Source organism: Enoplosus armatus, chromosome 4, assembly GCF_043641665.1.
Source record: "Enoplosus armatus isolate fEnoArm2 chromosome 4, fEnoArm2.hap1, whole genome shotgun sequence".
Lineage (NCBI taxonomy): Eukaryota > Metazoa > Chordata > Actinopteri > Centrarchiformes > Enoplosidae > Enoplosus > Enoplosus armatus.
Window position 1 is genome coordinate 13,644,559 of NC_092183.1, and position 20,095 is coordinate 13,664,653.

The window sequence follows — 20,095 nt, forward strand, 5'->3', positions numbered from 1 at the left end:
TTTTACAGGCCATCATCAAGCTGCTAGTCAGCTGTCGTCTACGGGTTTCCTTTTGGTTAACAACATAATTTTCAGAGGTGAATTAATTGACAAACGGTAACCTCACAACGGCTGTCGTCCTATTGCTTGGACCGGGCGGCAGGAGCCCAAAGTCCGACGTTACGTTAACGTTAGCTGCCTGGCTTCTTCACAAAGAGCATATAAAGTTAAGTTAGCTAAATTAACGCTACGTGGTGGTTGCTAGCAAGTTATTTAACGTAGCTAGCTAAAAGCAAAATGGCTAACATTGTCCAGCTTTTTGAGGTGGTTCAAGATGCTTGTTGATTAAGGTTGACGGGAAATCTCCTTATTAATCCAGGCCATCGTTGTCAGCTAACGTTAGCTACCTGTCTGGAAACACTGGGTGAGCAAACCGAAAGAGCTGTCAACCAATTTATTTTGCTGACAACCGTGGTAGCAACCTGCACTCTTTCCATTAGCCCTGTTTATTAATACGGCCATTTTTAAATGAGCTCATTAAACAGATGTTGGTGCTAGTTCAATTAACTAGGTGCCTGATACTCAAATACCACTTGTTGAGCTTATTAATCACACTTTCCTTTCTATAGTTACAAACAATGCATGGTTGCCTGTTATAAACAGTAGTAAAGGTCACCAAAACAGAGCTATGTTAAGTGTTACTTCTCCTGACCGGTCAGACAAGCTTGTTTGTGTCATTAATAACTAACGTCACACTTTGTCCACAGGCTTTGAAAAGCCATGGCAGATGAAAATACACAGTTCTGTGGCAATTGGTAAGTATGAATAAGGTGCATGAAGTGATCAGTCAATTTGATATAGTGGTGAAAACAGGTGTTCATAATTTTCTTTACCTTTTTAGCAAACATGATATTCCAGAGGCTAATTTTACTACCCATGAGATCCACTGTCGAAGAAACATTGCACTGTGTGATGTATGCCAGGAGCCAGTGCCCAGGTCAGATCTGCAGGAGCACAAACAGCAGGAGCACACACAGGTAAAACCTAAACAGCAAAACCAGAGACTTTAACATTCTTGTAATATACATACATGCATACATACAATTCTTGTAATAGATGTGTGCTGCTTTTAAAGGCAGGTCTAATACCAAATGGAAAACAGCTACAATAAATATTTGTGAACATTATTTATTCTCTCCCAAACCCAGGATCCAATAAACTGTGAATTGAAACTGTGAATTTACTACATTCTCAGGAGTAAAAAGGCTGTTTTTTGTTCACTTTCATTTCAGATTACATGCAAGTGTGGTTTGAAGATTGAGAAGAATCATATTGATGTTCACCAGGTATTTCTAAATTACTTTTTTCTTCCCTATTTATAACTCTAATTTTGAAATATTAAATAATAAATATATATATTGTGCTTCTTCACAATTGTTGTCTCTTTTCAGAGCTCTGAATGTTCTCAGCGGCTGGTCCCGTGCCAATACTGTGAACTGGAGATCGTTTTCAGTCAGTCCAAAGAACATGAGGATTATTGCGGTACTCGCACTGAGCCCTGCTCACACTGCAAGTGCAATGTAATGTTGAGGGAACAAGCTGTGCATCCGGTCTTATGTGGAAGCCTTACACCACCCCAAGAGAGGAACAACAGCCGGACAAGTCGCAGTCCAGTAGAATCACAGTCTCCAGGACCATGGTTTGAAGCCCACTCCATCCGAAACCTCCTAAGAGCCCAAGAAAGAGGCCCAAAGAATAATAACATCAGTGCAGCAGAACAACAGGCCTTTCCCCGGCCATTTGATCCCAGAGTTTATAACACTTCAAGGGGACCACCAGGCTCAGGAGACTGGAAGAATACTGCCCCGAGAAATACTTTTAGCCACGGTGAGGTTATCACTGACCTATTGATTATTAAATTTCCTGTGGGGAAAAGTGCATGTTGAATGCATTTACTTTCCCCATAAACCCATAAAACATTTGTCAAGTGAATTTTAAATGAATTTTTGTACATTGTTTACGTACATCTTTTGTTCCTAGCTGTCTTCTTCTTTACTGCCTTTTGTGGGTGCATTGTTACACTTCAGCGGAATAGGGTGAAACCAGTAGCAAGAATGTGTATCATGTCGCCCGTGTTCTCAAGTGTGCATGATACCAAGAAAACGGAGACCCACTTGTAAAAACAGTGCCTCATGGCACTACTAGAGATGAAAAACACCACAGGGTACCTTTAAACTTCCAACTCTTCTATGGTATCACCAAATCTTTACATCTTGGAAATCACTCAAAATGTGAGTCTGTAACACACAAAAATATATGACTGTAAATGTTAATGTCCACTTTTCCCTTATGCAGGCTGAGGATATGCAGTAGTTGCCCCTGGAAAATATGTTGTATCAAAATCAATTTAGAGAGATTTTGCTGGCTCAACATAAGTCTAAGGTGGTCCCTAACAGAGGGCCAAATAACACATTGCATTTTGTTGCTATCGTTGATTTGTATGTATTCATATTTTGGGGTTTGTCTGACTGGCAATGAGGAATGTTTTACCTCTGGAACAAAGTTGCTGTTTGGCAGCTTGCATCTATAATTGTTATACCTATAATTCTGTATAATCATTTTTTATTTCAGCGCTGGAGCAGAGTGATTTTCTGACTAGCAGCAGCAGCAGTAGTGCGTGGCCACATAGTGAGCTCTCACTGGATGAGGATTCATCAGGCCTGGACTACATGTTGGCTCTCAGCCTGCAGAGTGATGGAGAATCAGTGGCTGGAGGTGAGGGCAACCTGTGGAGCGGCATCTGGGACCACAAGATTGGAAAGACATCCAACACCTCTGTAAACTCTCCGCTCTCTCCGCCCAACAACAACTACCCAAACTTCACTACAAGCACAAGTGCAGTCCAGGACCATGATCAGACAGGTAAGTTGGTGTTAATTAGAAAACATCAAGTTATTCTGTCATCAATTTGTCAATGATTTTAAATTGTTTTTATAGATACCATGCTGCCTTGTGAGTTTTGTGAAGAGCTGTTTCCTGAAGAGGACCTCATTTTGCATCAGGTTAGAGATGTGATTCCATTCTTTTGGTTACATTGTTGCTCATGGGGTTGACTCATGACATTTTTTTTGTATGTGCTCAACTTAGGATCATATTGATTTAGACAAACATTTTTAAATTTGTGGGCTAAATTGTAACTAAGGCATGGGGGAATCTAAACATTCCTACAAACCAAACGTGGTCTCTGTGCTCACGGGATCCTGATATGGACAAAAGCACTACATTCACTATAAATTGAGAAGTGGCCTAAGACATGGTTCATTAGTAGCATAGTTTACAGAAAACATGGTTTTCTTGGCAGCTCAGAAGATACTTCGGTAATAGGAAGTGGGCTGCTGATCATCCTCCAGAGTAGTTAAAGAAATTTGATTGTCTTTATATACATTTAAATACTTTTCCATTCCCTTTTTTTCAATATATGCCTGAAGATGACCAATAACTGAAAGCTTGTATGTAGAGAGAGATAGCGTGAGATAGTGTGCATAATATAGTTGGGGATTCATTAGCTTTTCTTTGTTGTTTATATTATATCTTCTGTCCATCATCTAGGTAACGTTTTTAGCCTGGTAACCAACAGACACCTTTGTTTTCTGGACTAAAGAACCTGTGATCAATGATGCACTCACATCATAATCTAATGCTAGTTCTGCTTTGAGAATTCATGTCCATATTCATATAATGTTGGAGGAAAAAACTACCCAGCTGATGTACTACAGTACAACACATCACTGGAGGAAAGGAGGGCAGACAGTTTGTAATTCCAGGTCAGTGCATCATATCTGCATGCATGGCAACATGACAAAAGCTACAGAAATACAACCAGAACCTGATTGACAGATATAACCAGCCTAACAGACCATGTTCACTCTGCCTAATGAATTCAGGACTTGAAATATTTGAACCTGATTCCAGTCTTATTTTATCGTGGTGCATTCTGTTTTTCTTCTGCAACCTGTCTGCTGGCTGCCAGTCTTGCCCCGAGTATTCTACATTCTCAAATGGTTGAGAAATAAATCTCTGTATGCACTAATCTAATCGGTGTAAAATGCTCTGATCCAGTCAGATATCACATGGAATTCAAACATTTACATAACCTTATCTTTGTTTCAGACGGTTCACAGTCCAGTTAGAACCTTTTCCTGTTTGAACACGCGGCCCTCATCTCCATCTAGTAGGGACACGATGACTTGATTTTAAGCAGGTTTAACACAAATTTTAACCTGTTGTATGCCTTTCAGACTGGGTGCAGCCCTGCCTCCGCCTTTGCGTCTTTCAGCAAGCAGCCCACGTCTCCAACGAAAGAGGACAGGATGAGCAGGAATGCTTCAGGGCTGATGCGCAGCCTGCCTGACTCACTCGCTTCAAACATCCCCACGTTCCCTCGGTCAGTCTCACCGGCCTCCTACAGTCCTCCAGCCAGTCCTCTAGAGGGCGATGTGGTCATTCCATGTGAATTCTGTGGCGTTGCTCTGGAAGAGGCTGTCGTCTTTCACCATCAGGTACGTCACTAATCAAGTTAGATAGCCAGTCTAAAATTATTCACATATCACAAGTGACTGTTAAGTACGTTGTTGTATTGCCTGTGAGGAAAGGAACATTATTTTGACCTGTTGTAGGATTTCTTAAAAATTTGTCAAAATGTGGCAGTACTATTAGCAATTAAACATAAACATAATTCAAATGTCTTCTAAAGAGATTTCCACATTATGACCTGAACAATCAGCCTGTAAACATAATTTCTGAAGAAGTGTTCATGAAGGTTCAATGAAAATAATTAGTGATATTGATAAAAGTCTAGTGTCCATGTAAAAGTAAATAAAATAGAAGTATTTGTAATGTTTGTGATATTTTATTTTGTTTTTATATCTAGGACAAATGTGATATGCGTCCTCAGACTGCCCATCCACTAAATAATCTAACAAGAACATCTGTCAAAAAACCCCTGAGCCCCGGTAAAGACACATTTGGCAGGATGTCTCCAGATTTTCAAAGGAGACTAAAGCTCCAAGGTAATGTATAATATAGCATATAGTTTAAGTATAAAACACATGAAAGTTAGATGAAAGCATCATTAATGCATAACTTCTACAGAAAATCTGATTATAGAATTTGCAGTACAAACATGCTGTAGTGTCTTTGTTTATTATAGTTATGTGTATTTTATGTGACAAAGTATGTATGGCTGTTTCATTTGATTGCATTATCTTTTGTGCAGAGGTGTATTTACACATATTGTGTGTCCTGTTCCACACATAGGTGACTTCTTGGAAGAGGACCTTGGATTTGACAGAGACACACTACCAGGACAAAACCCAAGGGAATGGCAGAGAGGCTACATTGGACTACCAAGTCAAAGGAAGACGTCCAACTGTGATGCGTCTGTAACAAACAGACCTCAGCACGGCAGGGAAGCAGAAGGGGCTCAGTCATCTTTCTGTGACACTGAGAAGTCTGGTTCTGCCAAGGGGTAAAATCAATGATCAACTAATTTTTTTAATTTAATTTGAATTACTTTAGCTCTACTTGACCCATTCAGAATTTCTTAATCAAATAATGATTTTTGCTATATTTAATATATTATTAATATTCTGATTTTAATGTGTTTGTCCACCAGACTACATCTACCAGAAAATAAAGAAGGGAGAGGGAACATAAGGAATCCAATGACAAAGGTACACTTCAGGTTTCTTATCTCTGTCGCATTCTGTTGTTACTGTACATGATGGACAGGATAATGAATGCATTGTCTGTAGGGATGATGTCAATGCCTTTTTTGTTTGTTGTCCAAGTGTAAACACATGACTAACTTCTGCATTCAACCTATGAAGGTGTCTTTTTTTCCCTTGAAGCCACATTTTTGAGAAAAGTTTCATATTAGTATATGGCCCCTGCAAAATGTTTACCTAGACGTGCACTGTCTGAACTCCACTGAATTTTCCTTACCAAAATGAAATTATAACCAATTGCAATACAGTCTCTGTGGTTACGTTAGGTCAGTCATTTCTGTCAGAGTCAGTCTATTGAAAGCAACAGCAAAGCAAGACCAAGACAAACAAAAGCAAGAAGTGTCTGTTCCGACTCAGTCTTTAAAATTGAAAGTATCTATACTGAATCATAAAGGTTTATAGAATAGGGAAGAAATGTATGTTTTGTTATTAAAGTAAATATATTTGATTTCTCAGAATAATAAGTGTCACAGTGTAAATTCTGCTTAAGGGTGGATTTTAGCTTTAAGGCCACTCAACATATTTTTGCGTCTGTTAAAAAGACTTTCAATTGTATTTTTTCCATTTGCAGTTGCCCAAGAAGCAGAATGAAGAGCAGCAGGAAGAGTGAGAGCAGGAACATCTGGAGAAGTAGAAAAACCAAATCTCCTACTCTGCTTTTCATTTATCTTTTTGCACACTTTTGAAAATGAAACATATACCTATCTGATAAGTGCCTGTGTGAGTATTAGTATCTTGCAGTTTATATTTTGATGAATTTTACTATTAAAGTCTAAGCAAGTGATTTGGTTAATTCATGCATATTCTGCTTTATTTCATTTGTTTTAAACGTTTGTATGACGTATGTCGTAACATCTAGCCTTAACAGATAAATTATAAAAAGGATTTTATTTACGCTGAAATTTGATTTGAAGTTTTCTTGTACAAGTCGTGTCATGGCTCATTAAGAACACTGAGAACATGAAACGCAGACACATGACCTATCTAACTTAATCTTTACCTTGTTACTTCAGCCAAGGACATTTTGTTTTCACCCCTGTTCGCCAGTTCCTTCCTGGTTTCTGCTTCTTTATGTAACCTAAAGCACTTTGATAGATTATTTTGTTAAAAAGGGCTTGAGGAACAGATTTGATAAATTTATGCATCTTTGACCAAGAAAAAAAATAACTGTATTATCGAGGAAAAAAAAATGTCTTTTTATACTGTCGAACATTTGTCTTTAATACTCTTCAGTAATATTTTGATTTTTTAAATCATAACTATAGAACTATATATGTGGTGTTATGATGAGATGGCTTTTGAAGCAGTGTCTCCTGTCCAATCTCCTTTTAAGTAGTGTGAAAAGTGTTGTGTGCTGCTCCTTTTCAAATAGGATTTAAGATTGATAAGAAGTATTTTGTGTGTAACATAGGGTCCACTTTAGAAATACATATTAAATAGGCAACCTCGTGCCTCAGACGTTTGAGAATTTAACATCTGATCAACAAGCTCAACTAGTGAGGAGCAAATAATCAGTGAAATCACCTGGTGTCTTGTTTGGTCGATAAAACACTCATAGCACATGGCTGAATATTCCTGTTTAAGAACAACTGTCTTGATGCTCTTTGTCTTGTGTGGCTATTAAATGTTTAATGAGGAAATGGTTTCACTTTGTATTCTGTCAGTGTTGTTTCATATCTCTTTATACTTCTAGTTCACTAATACCCTGAATAGTAGCAGGGTTAGGCTAAGTAAGGCTAAAAGATATGTTTTTTAATTCACGTTTCCAACAACCCCTTCACGATTGTTTCCTGCTTTGTTGACTTCCTATCATATCTGGTGCCCTATGTGAGGGGAGATAAATAAAACATGCTATTGTATGTACTGAATGCATTTGTTGTCGCATCATAGTAGGGACCCACTTTTTCAGTCACACCAGGATCGAGCTTTAACTTTAAATGACTGAATTTGAAGAAGATTGGAAATCTGAATCTTAGTGAGTGCACCATTAATCATACATGAAAGGCTCCATTAAATGTTTTGGATCACAAAGTTGTATTTCTGTTACTGCTAATGTCACACAATATGGGAATGAGGTATGATTTTGCATCAAACGGTACTACATTAGATGGTATTTAGTTTACTTCCAAGACAGTCTAGTGAACAACCATATGGAGAGTATGGTAAGAAATACAACAGTTCTTCATAGATATGATCATTTATCACATGACCAATCTATTACAATGAGTGAATAAGAGCAATACACAAAATACAAGATAAAGCTGAAGAGAACTGCTGGAGAAAATTGTACCTATTGTAAGTAAATACACTTAACAGTCTGGCAATTAAAGGACAATCTACCTAAAAATACAGTTCATGTTTGATATTCATTGACTAAATGAGGACCACTTTTTAAAAAAAAAACTCTGGTAGTGAAAAATAGCCAACATGTTAATTGTTATTGAGATGATGCATTTTAAAGTGGTGATCATCTGAAGTAGTCCACAAGATGACGTCTTCAAAACCAAACAGCAAGTGTACCTTTTAGGTACTACATCTGTAGGAGTCACCATAAAACAAATGCAAATGGGACTCTTGTTTTTATGAAATAGACAGGGTGGTAGCTACCGTTCATAATGAGGAAACTGAGGTCTGAGGTTGAGTATTTTTTAGGTCAATTCTAGTATTTTCACACTTAAAATGTCAATGAAATAAATTATTCAGTATTTCTCCAACAGAATTTTATTCCTTCATTGAGACCTTAATATCATATTGTATTGATTTGTTTTCCAGATTTGTAATTTCCTTACAGTGTCATAGGAAGCTTCCTGGAAAGAACTCTGTAATCTGGCACTAATTATAGGGAAATCAGTTATTTAGTTAGTTGTGTTGAGTTTTATACGCAGTAATCAATTTCCAGACTTTGCGAAAACTATATAGAAGTAATTACAGAATGTAAATACATTGAATAGCTATTGCCGAAAAAATGCAGACAATAGACTTAAAACAGGGCCTGATTTCACGAAAACCCTTAAGGATTATCATGCCTGTATTTGAGTTTCCACACACAGAGCTTCAGTGGCTAACAGTGGCACTAATCACCCCCCATACATGGAGGCTGTTTTGCGTCTTCCCACAGAGCGGCGCGCTCTGAATGAGCGCCGGGAGAAGCCGGGGACAGAGAGGGGCGGGCTTACACCTTTCAGTGGGAATCCTCTGTTCAAAAAGCTGCCAACGTCCCCTCGTAAGAGTGTGTGGGCCTGTTTTCTGCTTTCACTGCGACCCAAGAGACGACAAAAGAGGACCGAAATATGCTCTCCATCAGCGGGACACAGGTTTATTTTCGTTGACTCAGAAGAAGTTTCTGACTTTAACTGCGCTGAAGTTTGAGACAGACTGCTCTGAGAAAAAAAAAAAAAGACACGAAAACAAGCTACAAGTCGTGCAGGTGGTAGACCACACGTTGACCGGGGAACCAGATCACACCAAGACTCACCATCCAGACCTTCTCGTCTCACCTGAGCCTGACAAGACAGATTGAACATGTCTGTGGAGAGTTACTCCGCGCTGGATGAGTCCTCTCTCCGAGCCTTGGTGAGTAGATGAATGGAGATGCTCTGGACTGAAGTTACAGCTACCTGTCCTCCGTTTATCATCATTATCTTTAGTTTGCGTTCTGTGCATCATATGGAGTTAATTACCTTACATGGGGGTGAGGTCTTATATGGAAAAGTAATGTGAATTAATTCCTCATTATACTGGTGTAGGTCTGTCACTGTTACTATATAGAAAATGAAGGCAGTCAACATTTTTAACCATGATACTATAAAACAGTATAGCCATTACTGTCATTTTCATAGCATCTCTCTCCTGATCCTGGCAGGTGGTCTGCACACATACAGAGCTTCTGTGTACCTTTTACAGACCACAGTGCATCATCAGTCATCAGGAACTAATCAGCAACTATTGTTTCAGTCATTTTTATATTGCTGTTTAATATCTTTTGAGTTTTTCGACTGTTGATGGGACAACACAAGACATTTGATGGTCTGAGGAATTTAAAAGGGCATTTTTTTTTTCATCATTTCTTAGAATAAACAATCGATTCATTGAGAAAATTAGTTAGTTGCACATCCAATAATGTATGTGCCTGTGAGAAGTTAGGTGTGTAGTAAGTTATCAGTGTGTTATCACTGCAGGTGTAAACTAGTTTTAAAACCATAAGATTAATCGATTAGTCAGATTGCCAACAATTTTGATAATCGCTCAACCGTTTAAGTCATTTATCAAGCAAAAATGCACAGACACTCGCTCATTTTAGCTTCTCAAATGTGAGGATTTGCTGTTTTTTCTCTGTTTTGTATCATTGTACCTGTAAACTGGTGATTGTAAAAACACAAGACATTTTGAACACTGTCGCTGAACACTTTATACACTAAACTATTAATCAAACAAGTAATTGACAGGTTGATCCATGAAGAAAGTAATAATTAGTTTCAGCCCAATCTTAATCTTCCTCTCGATGACACACAGCAGACATCTCTATCACAAAGTAGTGGAAGAAAGTAACATATATTTCACTTGTAGGTGATTCACATTGATGTATTACACTTTGTCCTTTACTGAAGGAGACATTATGTCACAAGTGTGAGCCGCAAATCAGTATTGATAAAGTGAACATGTACAAAAAAGAGACTTCCTGGTTCACAGTTGCATTAGTCATGTCCTAATTATTTCCTGAGACGGAGGAAGGTGAGACATTTGTCTGTCTGACAGGTATCATGACACCTGTAACACAGACACATTAACAAGGACGCATGAGTCACCCTGTCCGTGTTTGGACATAGTTACACTGAATCACACTTACATATATGCAACAGATGTACATGAAGCATCTGGGCAACACTGTCCTTACTGTGGTTTTTCATTCTGGAGTAATAACTAATATATAATGAACAAGAGGTTTGTGTCATTAAAGTTTTGATTGAACTACAGTGTTAAAACTGCAGTAACTGATTTAAACTGGACACTTGACTGTGTGCTTTAAGAAGAGGCCATCTCAGAAAAGAAAGCATTTTGATTTCTGCTCTTAAAGAGCAGTAAACCTGACAAGAAAAGGGCTGTTTACTTTGGAACAAGGCCGGGTATAAATATAATATTTTGTTGACCTGTCTGAGACTATTTAAACTGTATAAAGACAGCCGGTCCTTTATTTCCCCAAAGTCTAGAAACCAGGCTCAAGAGCTTTCATCTCATAAATCACTTAAATGAAAACGCTTATCACGAATGACATTATGATAGCGGGAGATCAAGAATATATCAAGGACATAATATTCTTCTTTCAGCATAATGATTTACTTTTAACAAGGGGATTGATTGCTTTGATCAGCAATTAGTTTATCTATAGAGGAAGAGGGAATATGGATTTATGTTTTTTTGATACTGAGTTTGTTGCTCCAGATTTCCAGGTGTGTGGACTGGCTTTTTATCTCTAATATTTTATATCAGAGATGGTTTTGCAACAATGACATTACCTTAGACCTCAGCTCATTCTTATTATAGAAATCAAGCTTTGTCCGAATCTTCCTGTGTGGCCCGTATCCTGCGAGAGCTCGCTGTAAAAATGCTGGCATTTGTCTGGAGAGCTGCAGCAGCTGAATAAAACGCATATCATGCAGACGTTGGAATTCATGGGGTTTGTCATCATGTGACGCCGATGTTCAACACATTACTGAAGTGGATTTGAAATGCCTGCTCTTCTTAGTGCCGAGCGTCTTCCCCACAGCTTCCCTCCCTCAGATGTGACCAGCAGCTATAAGGTCACCAAGATCCCACATTTTCACTGATGGTGTTTGTGGTGACTCGAGTGTCAGGGTTTTCCACAGTCAACTCTGTGATGTAATTTTAAAGTCTGCTCCACAGAGACATGATTGGGTTTTTATGAAATCTAACACTCTATTCTGTGGCATTCTTATATTCAGTAATTGTTGAGGAGTTTGTGAATGAAGAATAGTATTTGAGGACACCAGTAAAAGATGACGGACATTCAGAGATGCTCAATGAAACTGCTAGTAAAGCCAGTGGAGGAGCTTATATTAAACAACAGTTGGGTAATGAACACATACTCCAGGCCTGTGTTGTGCTTAATGAATTAAACAGTCAGAAGGTCATATGGCCGCCTCTCTAACGCCACTAATCCCATCTCTACACTTCTTTTCAAAGCCCAGGCTGCCTTTTATATTGTCCATTTAATCCCCTCCATGGCAACCAGGAAAAGCATTTTTCTTTTCTCTCGGCCAGCACAATTATTTAAATATCCACCAAAATAATCAGTTGGTGTCCCAGTTTCTTTGGTGGAGGATGCTTGCTGTGGGGCCATCTGTCTGAACGGTGCTCAAGATCTGTGGACACACAAAGACAAAAGCTCCTGAGGCCAGTCGGAGAAAAGCTCCTTCCAACCAAACCACTCCAACCACTATCACTTAAAAATAGATTTTATCAGCTGATTAGCAGCTCAGAGGATGATGATTATCAGCTGTTACGCCCCTGAGTCTGCTGTGTGGAAATAGTTTCCCGTGTGCATGCATCAAACCTGCAGGACGAGCCAGGTCTACAGGTGTCTGTTGTTGTTGGACACTTGTGCACCTGCCTACGTAGCTAAGAATAAGGTTTGACTTAAGCAATCTGTCAGCCACACAGTGATCTCCCTTCTAATTATCTCTGGATCTCCTCCCTGCGGCGCCACATCATCGGAAGTTTGCAGGGAAAGTCTAAATGTCATTATATGCGAAATATAAATCCTATTGACTGATTGTCTTTTACTGGTTGTGGTCTGCTAATGCACAAGTCTGTCTTTTCATTTTTGAATTTGACACGACCGCTCGGAGACATTTACGTCTGTGGCGCCTGCTGGGTTGATTTCACATGCTGCATGTCTCACATAATGATTTGTAACTAGTCTTGCCAGCCCTGTGACCGTCCTTTCTCCCTGGTGAGCAGGAAGCATTCACACATGTTTAAAATAGGGCAATTTCACTCTGTGGTCCGGCCTCGGTGATATATGGGACCCCTGGGCTTTTCGTTTTATGGCTCTCTGGACCCTTTGTGTGTTGACAAGGGCTCAACAGTTACAGTCTGAGAGGAAGAATGGGGTTGTTTTGTAGGCTCTCAGTACAGTTCCAGCTTCTCCTTACCCCCCGGAGACGTGGTCCAAAATGTCAGCCTCATCATCAGGAACGAATAAATCGGAAAAATTATGCTGCATTATATAACTGTCTGGGACATTTTCAGATATAGGTGCTTTTATATTGTCTTACACTTGAAGCAAATGTTGTCTGGGGCAGTATGTATTTAGAAATGTCTTCTCTTTTCATTTTTATTTTGTTAAAGTTAAATACAGCTGCAGCAATTATTAGATAGACAGAAAATTAATTGGCAACTATTATAATAATAATAATAATAATTGTCATTTTCAAAAACATTTTGTTGGCTTCAGCTTCGCAGATGTGAAGATTTGTGGCTTTTCTTCATAATACATGATGGCAAACTTAATATGTTTGGGTTTTGGACAGTTGGTCCGAAAACAAAACATTTGGAATTGAAAGATGAATTGATAATGAAAATTTGAATCTGTAAGACTGAAGAAAGTCTGAAATTGCAGGTGCATGACACTGCAGGACTTCACCTGAACCTCGGCAACAATCATGAAAACCATTTTCCTTTCTTCAAAGAGGCTATGTGTTTCGGATGCAAGCTGTTGCATGCAACAGATCTTCCTTTGAATACAGCTCCCCCACTCCTTGCCACACACACACACACCCACCCACACACACTCACAAGGAAAAGAAAAAAGAGTCTTAAGTGTTTTATGCTCCTGACCATTGATAACTGCTTCTGTGTTTATGCTGGCAGTTGGTGAACATTACTGCCTTTGACCTCAAAGCATGTTTACAGGGTGATTCTGTAAGTGTTTCTCTCCCCTCCTCTAAACTACAAGCGCAGCGTTCACAGTGCACACCTGATTTTTTTTTCTGCTGAGCCTGTCATCATTCTCACAGGTATTTACTCCCTTCACATTTCCACAAAGCGTTTCCCATATGATCAAGTTTCAAAGGTGTCAGCGAGGGGGTAATGGGCAGTTAATCATTCAGGGCAGTTTTTCCCTCTAAACTGACACTTTAGAAACATTATTATCTACACTGTTGCAGAGTCCATCGCAACAACAAGAACAGTGGAGTTACAGCCTGCAGACTTCAGCCTCTGACAGCGAATATCCAAATACAGGGCCAGGGAGCACAGAGATAAGAAGCCATTTGTTTGTTTGATAAAACAGGAAACTTTTGTTACTGGATACTGCTATAAATAGCCTGCCAGTTGGCTCTGAAAGGATGAGAAAAGAAAAGCAGTGAACTTTGAGACGATGTGCATATAAACTCCACCAAAGTCTATTTTTGGTCTGTGGCCTTTAAGTAGTCAGTTGCTCTGGAACAATAATTCAGAGTAAATGGAGGACACTTGGAGATGTATTTCAGTAAACATTTACTCCACGTTTAAAGTTGAAAATGAGTTCAGTGTGTCATATTTCCTTATTGAAGAGGATACTTGGTATTGTTTTGACATTTTGAAATGTTGGATACTTTAGAAATATAAGCTGCAGCAGTGTTTCATTAATAAACAGTATACCAGGCGGTCATCATAAAATGCCAGCAAAGAATAATGTGGCAGTTTAACTCTTAGTATAACAAACAAACCTCAAAGAGGTTGATTTGACTTGTGCGAGTGAGGTAATGTGATTATATTCTTACCGTTTGTGAATGTATGTGTTGCTGCTTAATGCTCATCGTCTATGAATTATGCAGTTCTGTAGTGAATACCAAAAGGCATTGTGTGAATCCTTGAGGTCTATCAAATGTGTCGAGTACATTTGCTTACTCATAAAACATTTGTATGGCCGATTTCTTTTTCTTTTTTAACCTTATAAATCGTGTTTACATCCATGTTTGCTAGCTTGCAATCTTCTATTGACTTTGTAGGTGCATTTCTACATTTCTTGGCACCTCCGACTGTCGATCAGCAGAATAGCGTGAAACCAGCGGCAGAATGTGAATCACATCGTGTTCTTGCGCCAGTGTGCGTGTGCACGACACAAACAAAAGGGGACCCTCTTGTGAAAACATTGCTCCACAGTGCTACTAGTGGTCAAATCCTCCACAGGGTAACGCTGAGTCAAAATGCAGTCAGTGGTGAGACATTGAGCATGATGGAGGGAAGAAACAGCAGAACCAACCTGCGGTTACAGATGGAGGTCAAAGAGCTACAGCTTGACAAACGGAGGCGACTCCAGCTGAGAAAACTGACCTCAATCATATGATCTTATGATCTGTGCAGTATAGACTCAATAGATTAATGCAGTATATTTTGCCTTGATAAATGGGGATGTCAACCAAGAGGTGAACCAATTTTTGTAAGCATGTGATGTGAGACGGACTGTGCTGTCAGAGCTGCTGTGTGGTGAGTGATCCAGCAGAGAGGCTTTCTGTGACTGATCTCCATCTGTCTGGATCGTCATTCTGCCAAATGGAAAAGGTCTGGAAAAGGGATAGAAGGTTTTGCTTTTTATCCTCCGTCTCCTTCACTACCACCAGGCGTCTCTGGCTAGCGAAATCCCAGTTTGAGTTTTAAAGCTTTAGGCGCTCTGAGGTTTTTTGTGACAAACACTTTGTCTGTTTTTCCAGGTGTTTTAGACTCAGAAGAAACACTTAGCAGATGTGTACAATCTGCTTTGTGGCTACTGTTTCAGTCTCCACGCCTAATCTATAATGTCCCAATGCGAGCAGACTTTTTCCACAATTTTTCACTATTATCAGATCTAATAGAAGATTCTATGTTTTAATTTGTGCAAAATTGACTCTTTAACCTGAAATTTGGTTAACGTCTACTCTTTCGCTCTCTCGTCATTGCCGAGATGCAATAAAGAAGCCTTTGATGTTCAGCACCCATTTGCTTTAGTTGTAAGGTACCATAACAGGGCTTTGGCTTTACATTGGAATACTAAGGTGTGGCTCTGTTTTATAGGGAAAAATAGCAAACAGAAAATAGCATGCAGCACTCTGCAGGATCAGACTTTTTTTAGAGAGAGATGAAGAGAAAGACAGAGAGCAGAGAGAAATGTAGAAACACTGTGGTTTTGGCCTTTTCTATATTGTCTCCCTCAGGAAAGAGCCATTTCCTGAGATGCACTAGAAATCGTCCAGCGGATGTTGATGTTTTGCTTTCCAGCCCACTGTTGTTAATGTTGTGGCATTCTTGAGAAATAACAGCAGATCTTTTAAATGTAATTTGGCTTTGTCTGTCTGTCAGTGTTTGTCTCTCACTCCTGTTGATATAGTTACTGTGGATTTCCAGAGTCAGCATGGCTGGCTCTCATGGATCTATTAGAACAGTTTGTGCTCTGCAGCCTCCCAAAGTGCTTTAAACCCCCCCGCTGTTTCCTTCTCTGGGACACCCCTCTCACCTCATGGCTCTTCCCTCATTAAACCAAAAGAGCCGGTCACGCAGAGCTTCAGTTTGACCAGTGATGCCCCATATTTGGAGAAGCTCTAGCTCCTGCTGTGACCTGCTGAAGTGCAGGATCCAGTGCAGTCTTTCTTATCTCTTTATTTATGAAAGCTCCTTCCTGCTGGAATCTGTCATGCTGTATCAGATCTTCTACTTATGACCACGGAGGGAAGATACCAATATACTGAACTAACTAACTGTGGACAGCTCCCTTACTCACTGTTATTGTTACTTTCCTATGATTGGGTGTGATGATGTCAAAACCATTGCATTAGAGATTCAATAAAGTGGCACAGAATGTGAAGCTCTTGGCATCCAAACACATCGATTATACAACATAATTTACTAGGGAAAAACTTCTGTAGGTACATATTTTACTTGCAAAAGATCCAGCTCTCAAACTTTTCTAACCGTTGTTAGATTGTTGTGGCATTGTGGGTAATGTAGGCCTCTTTTGACAAGGAATAAGAATCACTGATTCTGCTTTTATTTCCTTAATTTAGGGATTTTATCTGTGCAAAATTGAATTGAGTCAATAGGTTTTAATAATATATTATACAGCTCTGGCAGTTTGTAGCAGAATAATGAGACCTCTTTTTGACTACGTTGGCTGATATGAAACCCGTAGATGAGGCCAGCTCCCGAATGTGGGGCACAGTCATCCCGACTAGGCTGTAACTGACCTGGATCCCTCTCTTTGTGACCTGACCTGCAGCTCAGAAGGGAGATGCATTCAGACGGGACAAAGTGTGTCCGTGTGTGGAGCCAGACAGGGCCAAAACGGGGCCAAAACGTCTCACGGAGGGAGGCGGTGGATCAAGCCCAAGAGAAATATGTTCTACTGTGGGACGATTATAAGTTAGAGTGGTCGGATATGCAACAATTCTGCAAGATTGGAATTGACTTTGAGGTCCTGCACAGAGCTGAAAGGTCAATATTTTACTGTTCAGATCAAAGCATCAACCACGTGTGCACAATCAAGTGTGTGCTGATTAATCCATCAGCATGTGGAGTCCACTGCACTAATGTAAGACCAACAACACATGTGAGTTCAGATCTGTCTTCAGTGCATCATTACAGTCCTATAGAACATTGCTGATGCCTGTACCCCCTCTCACCCACATGCATTCCTCCATGCGTCCTTTCTTTATGCCTGCTACCTCAAGTGTAAAGAGGACACTGTTTTCCCAGGTCTGCTGTGGGCCTCTGTCGTACCATCCAGTTATTAATAAAGGTTAAGCCCTCCCACACGTGTAGCCGCACTCATAAAGAGCATGTTGCTACATGTGCAGTAATCTTTCTGTCCCCCCAGCTTGTATATTTCACAGGTACTCCCTCTTTTCAATGACGGCTCAGTGTGCTCTGTAGCACAATGAGTTTTAGGCTCGAATCAGGTTCGTTTCTTTGTTAATGTTTCAGCCGAGAGGGGACTGAAACTCCCTCTTCTGAAAAACCAGGAGTCCCATGCCTTGCAGGGCTCTCATGTACCCTGATTATATTCCCATTTTTCAATGGGTGTGTGTGTGTGTGTGTGTGTGTGTGTGCCAGCCGGCCTACTGTACACATGCATTGTTTTCCTGAGGCGTTGACAAGTGATTTATAGGCTGCCACCTGATTCAGATTGGCGTTTTGCCCCAAAGCAAGGCAATAAAGAGATTGAAGAGTGATAAACATATTTCTGAACTTTCTCACCATTTGTTCTCTATTTGTTTATTTGTGTCTGTCTCAATGTCTGTACCAGTCCGGCTTCCTCGGTGGCAGCTGGTAATCCACTTCAGCTCTGCTACCAGGAGTGTCCCGTGTGTCCTTATAAGGGCAAACTCACTTGTGGGCTTGACACAAGTGAGTTTAAAGCACTGATCCGATCTACTGCCTGGCTGCACTCTAACCTCAGCCTGCTCTGGAAATTATTACTGTAGCCCTCATTTCATGCACAAACACACAGACCCCCCCCCCCACCTCTCACTCATACCCATACACGTGGACTCGCGCGAACACACATTTCTTGCAGAAAGTATACATACTCCTTTGTGTCAGGGAATTTGCTCGACACGTCATAGTTCACAAAGTAGAAAGTGTTAAGTACCAAAACAGCCAAGCACGTGCACACCCACTGGGAGTCAAAAGGTCGGGACTCGGCCTGAGGGGTCGTTGTGCTCCCAGACAGGGCTGGGTGGGTGGGTGAGTGTGGGAGGGTGAAGGTAGATGTTGTCCACACACCGGGCTGTGATGTTTGACCTGACCTTTGTAAACCACAGCACACAACACAACTAGAGAGACACTCATATGTAGTAGTTTTAGTATCTATAACAAAATGAGACGCTTTTCTGTTCCTTTCTTTGAAGAATGTTTTATGTTTTTTTCCACAAAAACTTGTCTAAATAGAATAGACTATATAAAGAATAAAATATCCCTATTTTTATATACAGTCTGTGGTACAGAGACATATATAAGCTTAGATATCATAAGTGGTTGATAAATGTTTCAGTTGCTAGACTAAATGTTCTAATGAAGAAAAATAGAGGGGTGTAATTAGGACAAATCTGAACTTGTACAATATTTGCTTTCTGTTTAGCTGAGTGGTCTGACTCTTTTCACTTCCACAGGTTTAACTCAATCCTGTTTCAGTGCTGCGCCCACAGGGTAGTTGTTATAGCGTGTGTGTGTTTAGCTCGGCTATGGACAGCAGACCCACTAAATAGCAGCCCAGTATATTTTAACTACCTGCAGAACCTTGACTTCTTGCCATATTTGACCGCTTCTGAGGCTGTTTCCATGTGTGGCGCAATAAATTAAACACACTTCACAAACTTGGAAATCATATTTAAACTGGTTTCTCTCATGTGTAGCAGATGAGTTCAGAGGGTGTTTCTGTCCTCAGGAGTGTGTCACCAGCTGGTCAGGATTACTGCTAAACCATGAACGCTTTCTAATTGGCCGTGATTGATTGAGCTGCTTCAGTCGGATGTCTTTGGATAGGTTTGAGGTTTTAACTCCAAAGAAAGCTGCTGCTCGGCAGGAAGTGACTCAACGCGACCAGCAGTACAGTACAAGCCTTAGCAGGTCTGCTTGTGAAATATTAAAACATTTTTGTTGTATCTTGCTCCTCACCACGGTATGATTCCAGACAAATAAGGTAATCAGGTTTATATCAGTGAGTAAGTGCATTTGAATAAAAAGAGTTTGAAGCAGTCGCCCCAGTTTCTACAGGATAGTCTTTTCTCTCCTCACCCCGTCAGTCGCTAACACCTCCTCCATCTTGTTCCTAACATTGTATGTCACCGGCTGAGTCAGGTGAGAGGCCAACAGGTGTTACAGCAGCTTCCTCAGTGCCGCTGATGAGTCTTCAGTAAGTACAGCAGAGCAGACTGTAACATGACTACCCCCCCCCCCCGCGCACGCTGCCGCCGCCGCCGCCGTCGCCGTCATTAAAGGTGCTGACAGCTCAGTGACGTCTCGCTGACTGCATCATTTTCAGTAAAACATATTTGTGTGTGTGACCTATTTGTTGTGTTTTATGTCTGACTCATACGTCTGTTAGCAGTAAAAAGCGTGAAAAGCTTTCTGTCTGGGTGTAACGGCTGCTCTCTGGGCCACAGTGTTGTTGTTGTTTTGAGCCACAGTGACTGTTGGTTACCCAGAGGTCTGTGGCCCGGTTTGAAAAATGCCATTGGGGATGGTCAGCGGTGTAAGGTGGTGTCACTGTGTAACTAGATTGATCCCCCCCCCCCCCGTCCCACTGACACAGTTCACTCTCTGTAAAGACCACTGTGATGTGGAGGTTTTGTCAAATG

General features: G+C 40.3%; 2 protein-coding genes across 3 annotated transcripts in view; both read left to right on the plus strand.

Moving 5' to 3' along the window:
* Window positions 1-35: 35 nt before the first annotated feature.
* On the plus strand, window positions 36-7,405 carry trafd1 (TRAF-type zinc finger domain containing 1). 2 transcript variants are annotated; one of them, XM_070904313.1, is made up of 12 exons: window positions 36-77; window positions 747-794; window positions 881-1,016; window positions 1,272-1,325; window positions 1,431-1,866; window positions 2,611-2,901; window positions 2,977-3,041; window positions 4,278-4,538; window positions 4,910-5,048; window positions 5,296-5,506; window positions 5,654-5,711; window positions 6,337-7,405. In XM_070904313.1, the coding sequence occupies exons 2-12, from the start codon at window positions 760-762 to the stop codon at window positions 6,373-6,375; spliced, it is 1,725 nt and encodes a 574-aa protein (XP_070760414.1). In that variant the 5' UTR covers window positions 36-77; window positions 747-759; the 3' UTR covers window positions 6,376-7,405. The 2 variants fall into 2 exon arrangements, with proteins under 2 accessions (XP_070760414.1, XP_070760413.1); XM_070904312.1 differs by lacking the exon at window positions 36-77 and adding an exon at window positions 177-403.
* A 1,590-nt stretch (window positions 7,406-8,995) lies between these two features.
* smtnb (smoothelin b) overlaps window positions 8,996-20,095 on the plus strand; it is a 47,240-nt gene continuing 36,140 nt past the window's right edge. Inside the window, 1 exon segment of the mRNA XM_070904500.1 lies at window positions 8,996-9,338. Within this exon segment, the coding sequence (XP_070760601.1) occupies window positions 9,288-9,338 (51 nt within the window). The 5' untranslated portion in view covers window positions 8,996-9,287.

What these genes read in the sequence shown, in the direction of transcription:
- trafd1 (XM_070904313.1), top strand. Translation starts at nt 760, where the DNA reads ATGGCAGATGAAAATACACAGTTCTGTGGCAATTG. An exon ending in ATCATATTGATGTTCACCAG is followed by an intron (nt 1,326 to 1,430) that starts GTATTTCTAAAT and finishes GTCTCTTTTCAG; the next exon opens with AGCTCTGAATGTTCTCAGCG. An exon ending in CCAGGACCATGATCAGACAG is followed by an intron (nt 2,902 to 2,976) that starts GTAAGTTGGTGT and finishes TTGTTTTTATAG; the next exon opens with ATACCATGCTGCCTTGTGAG.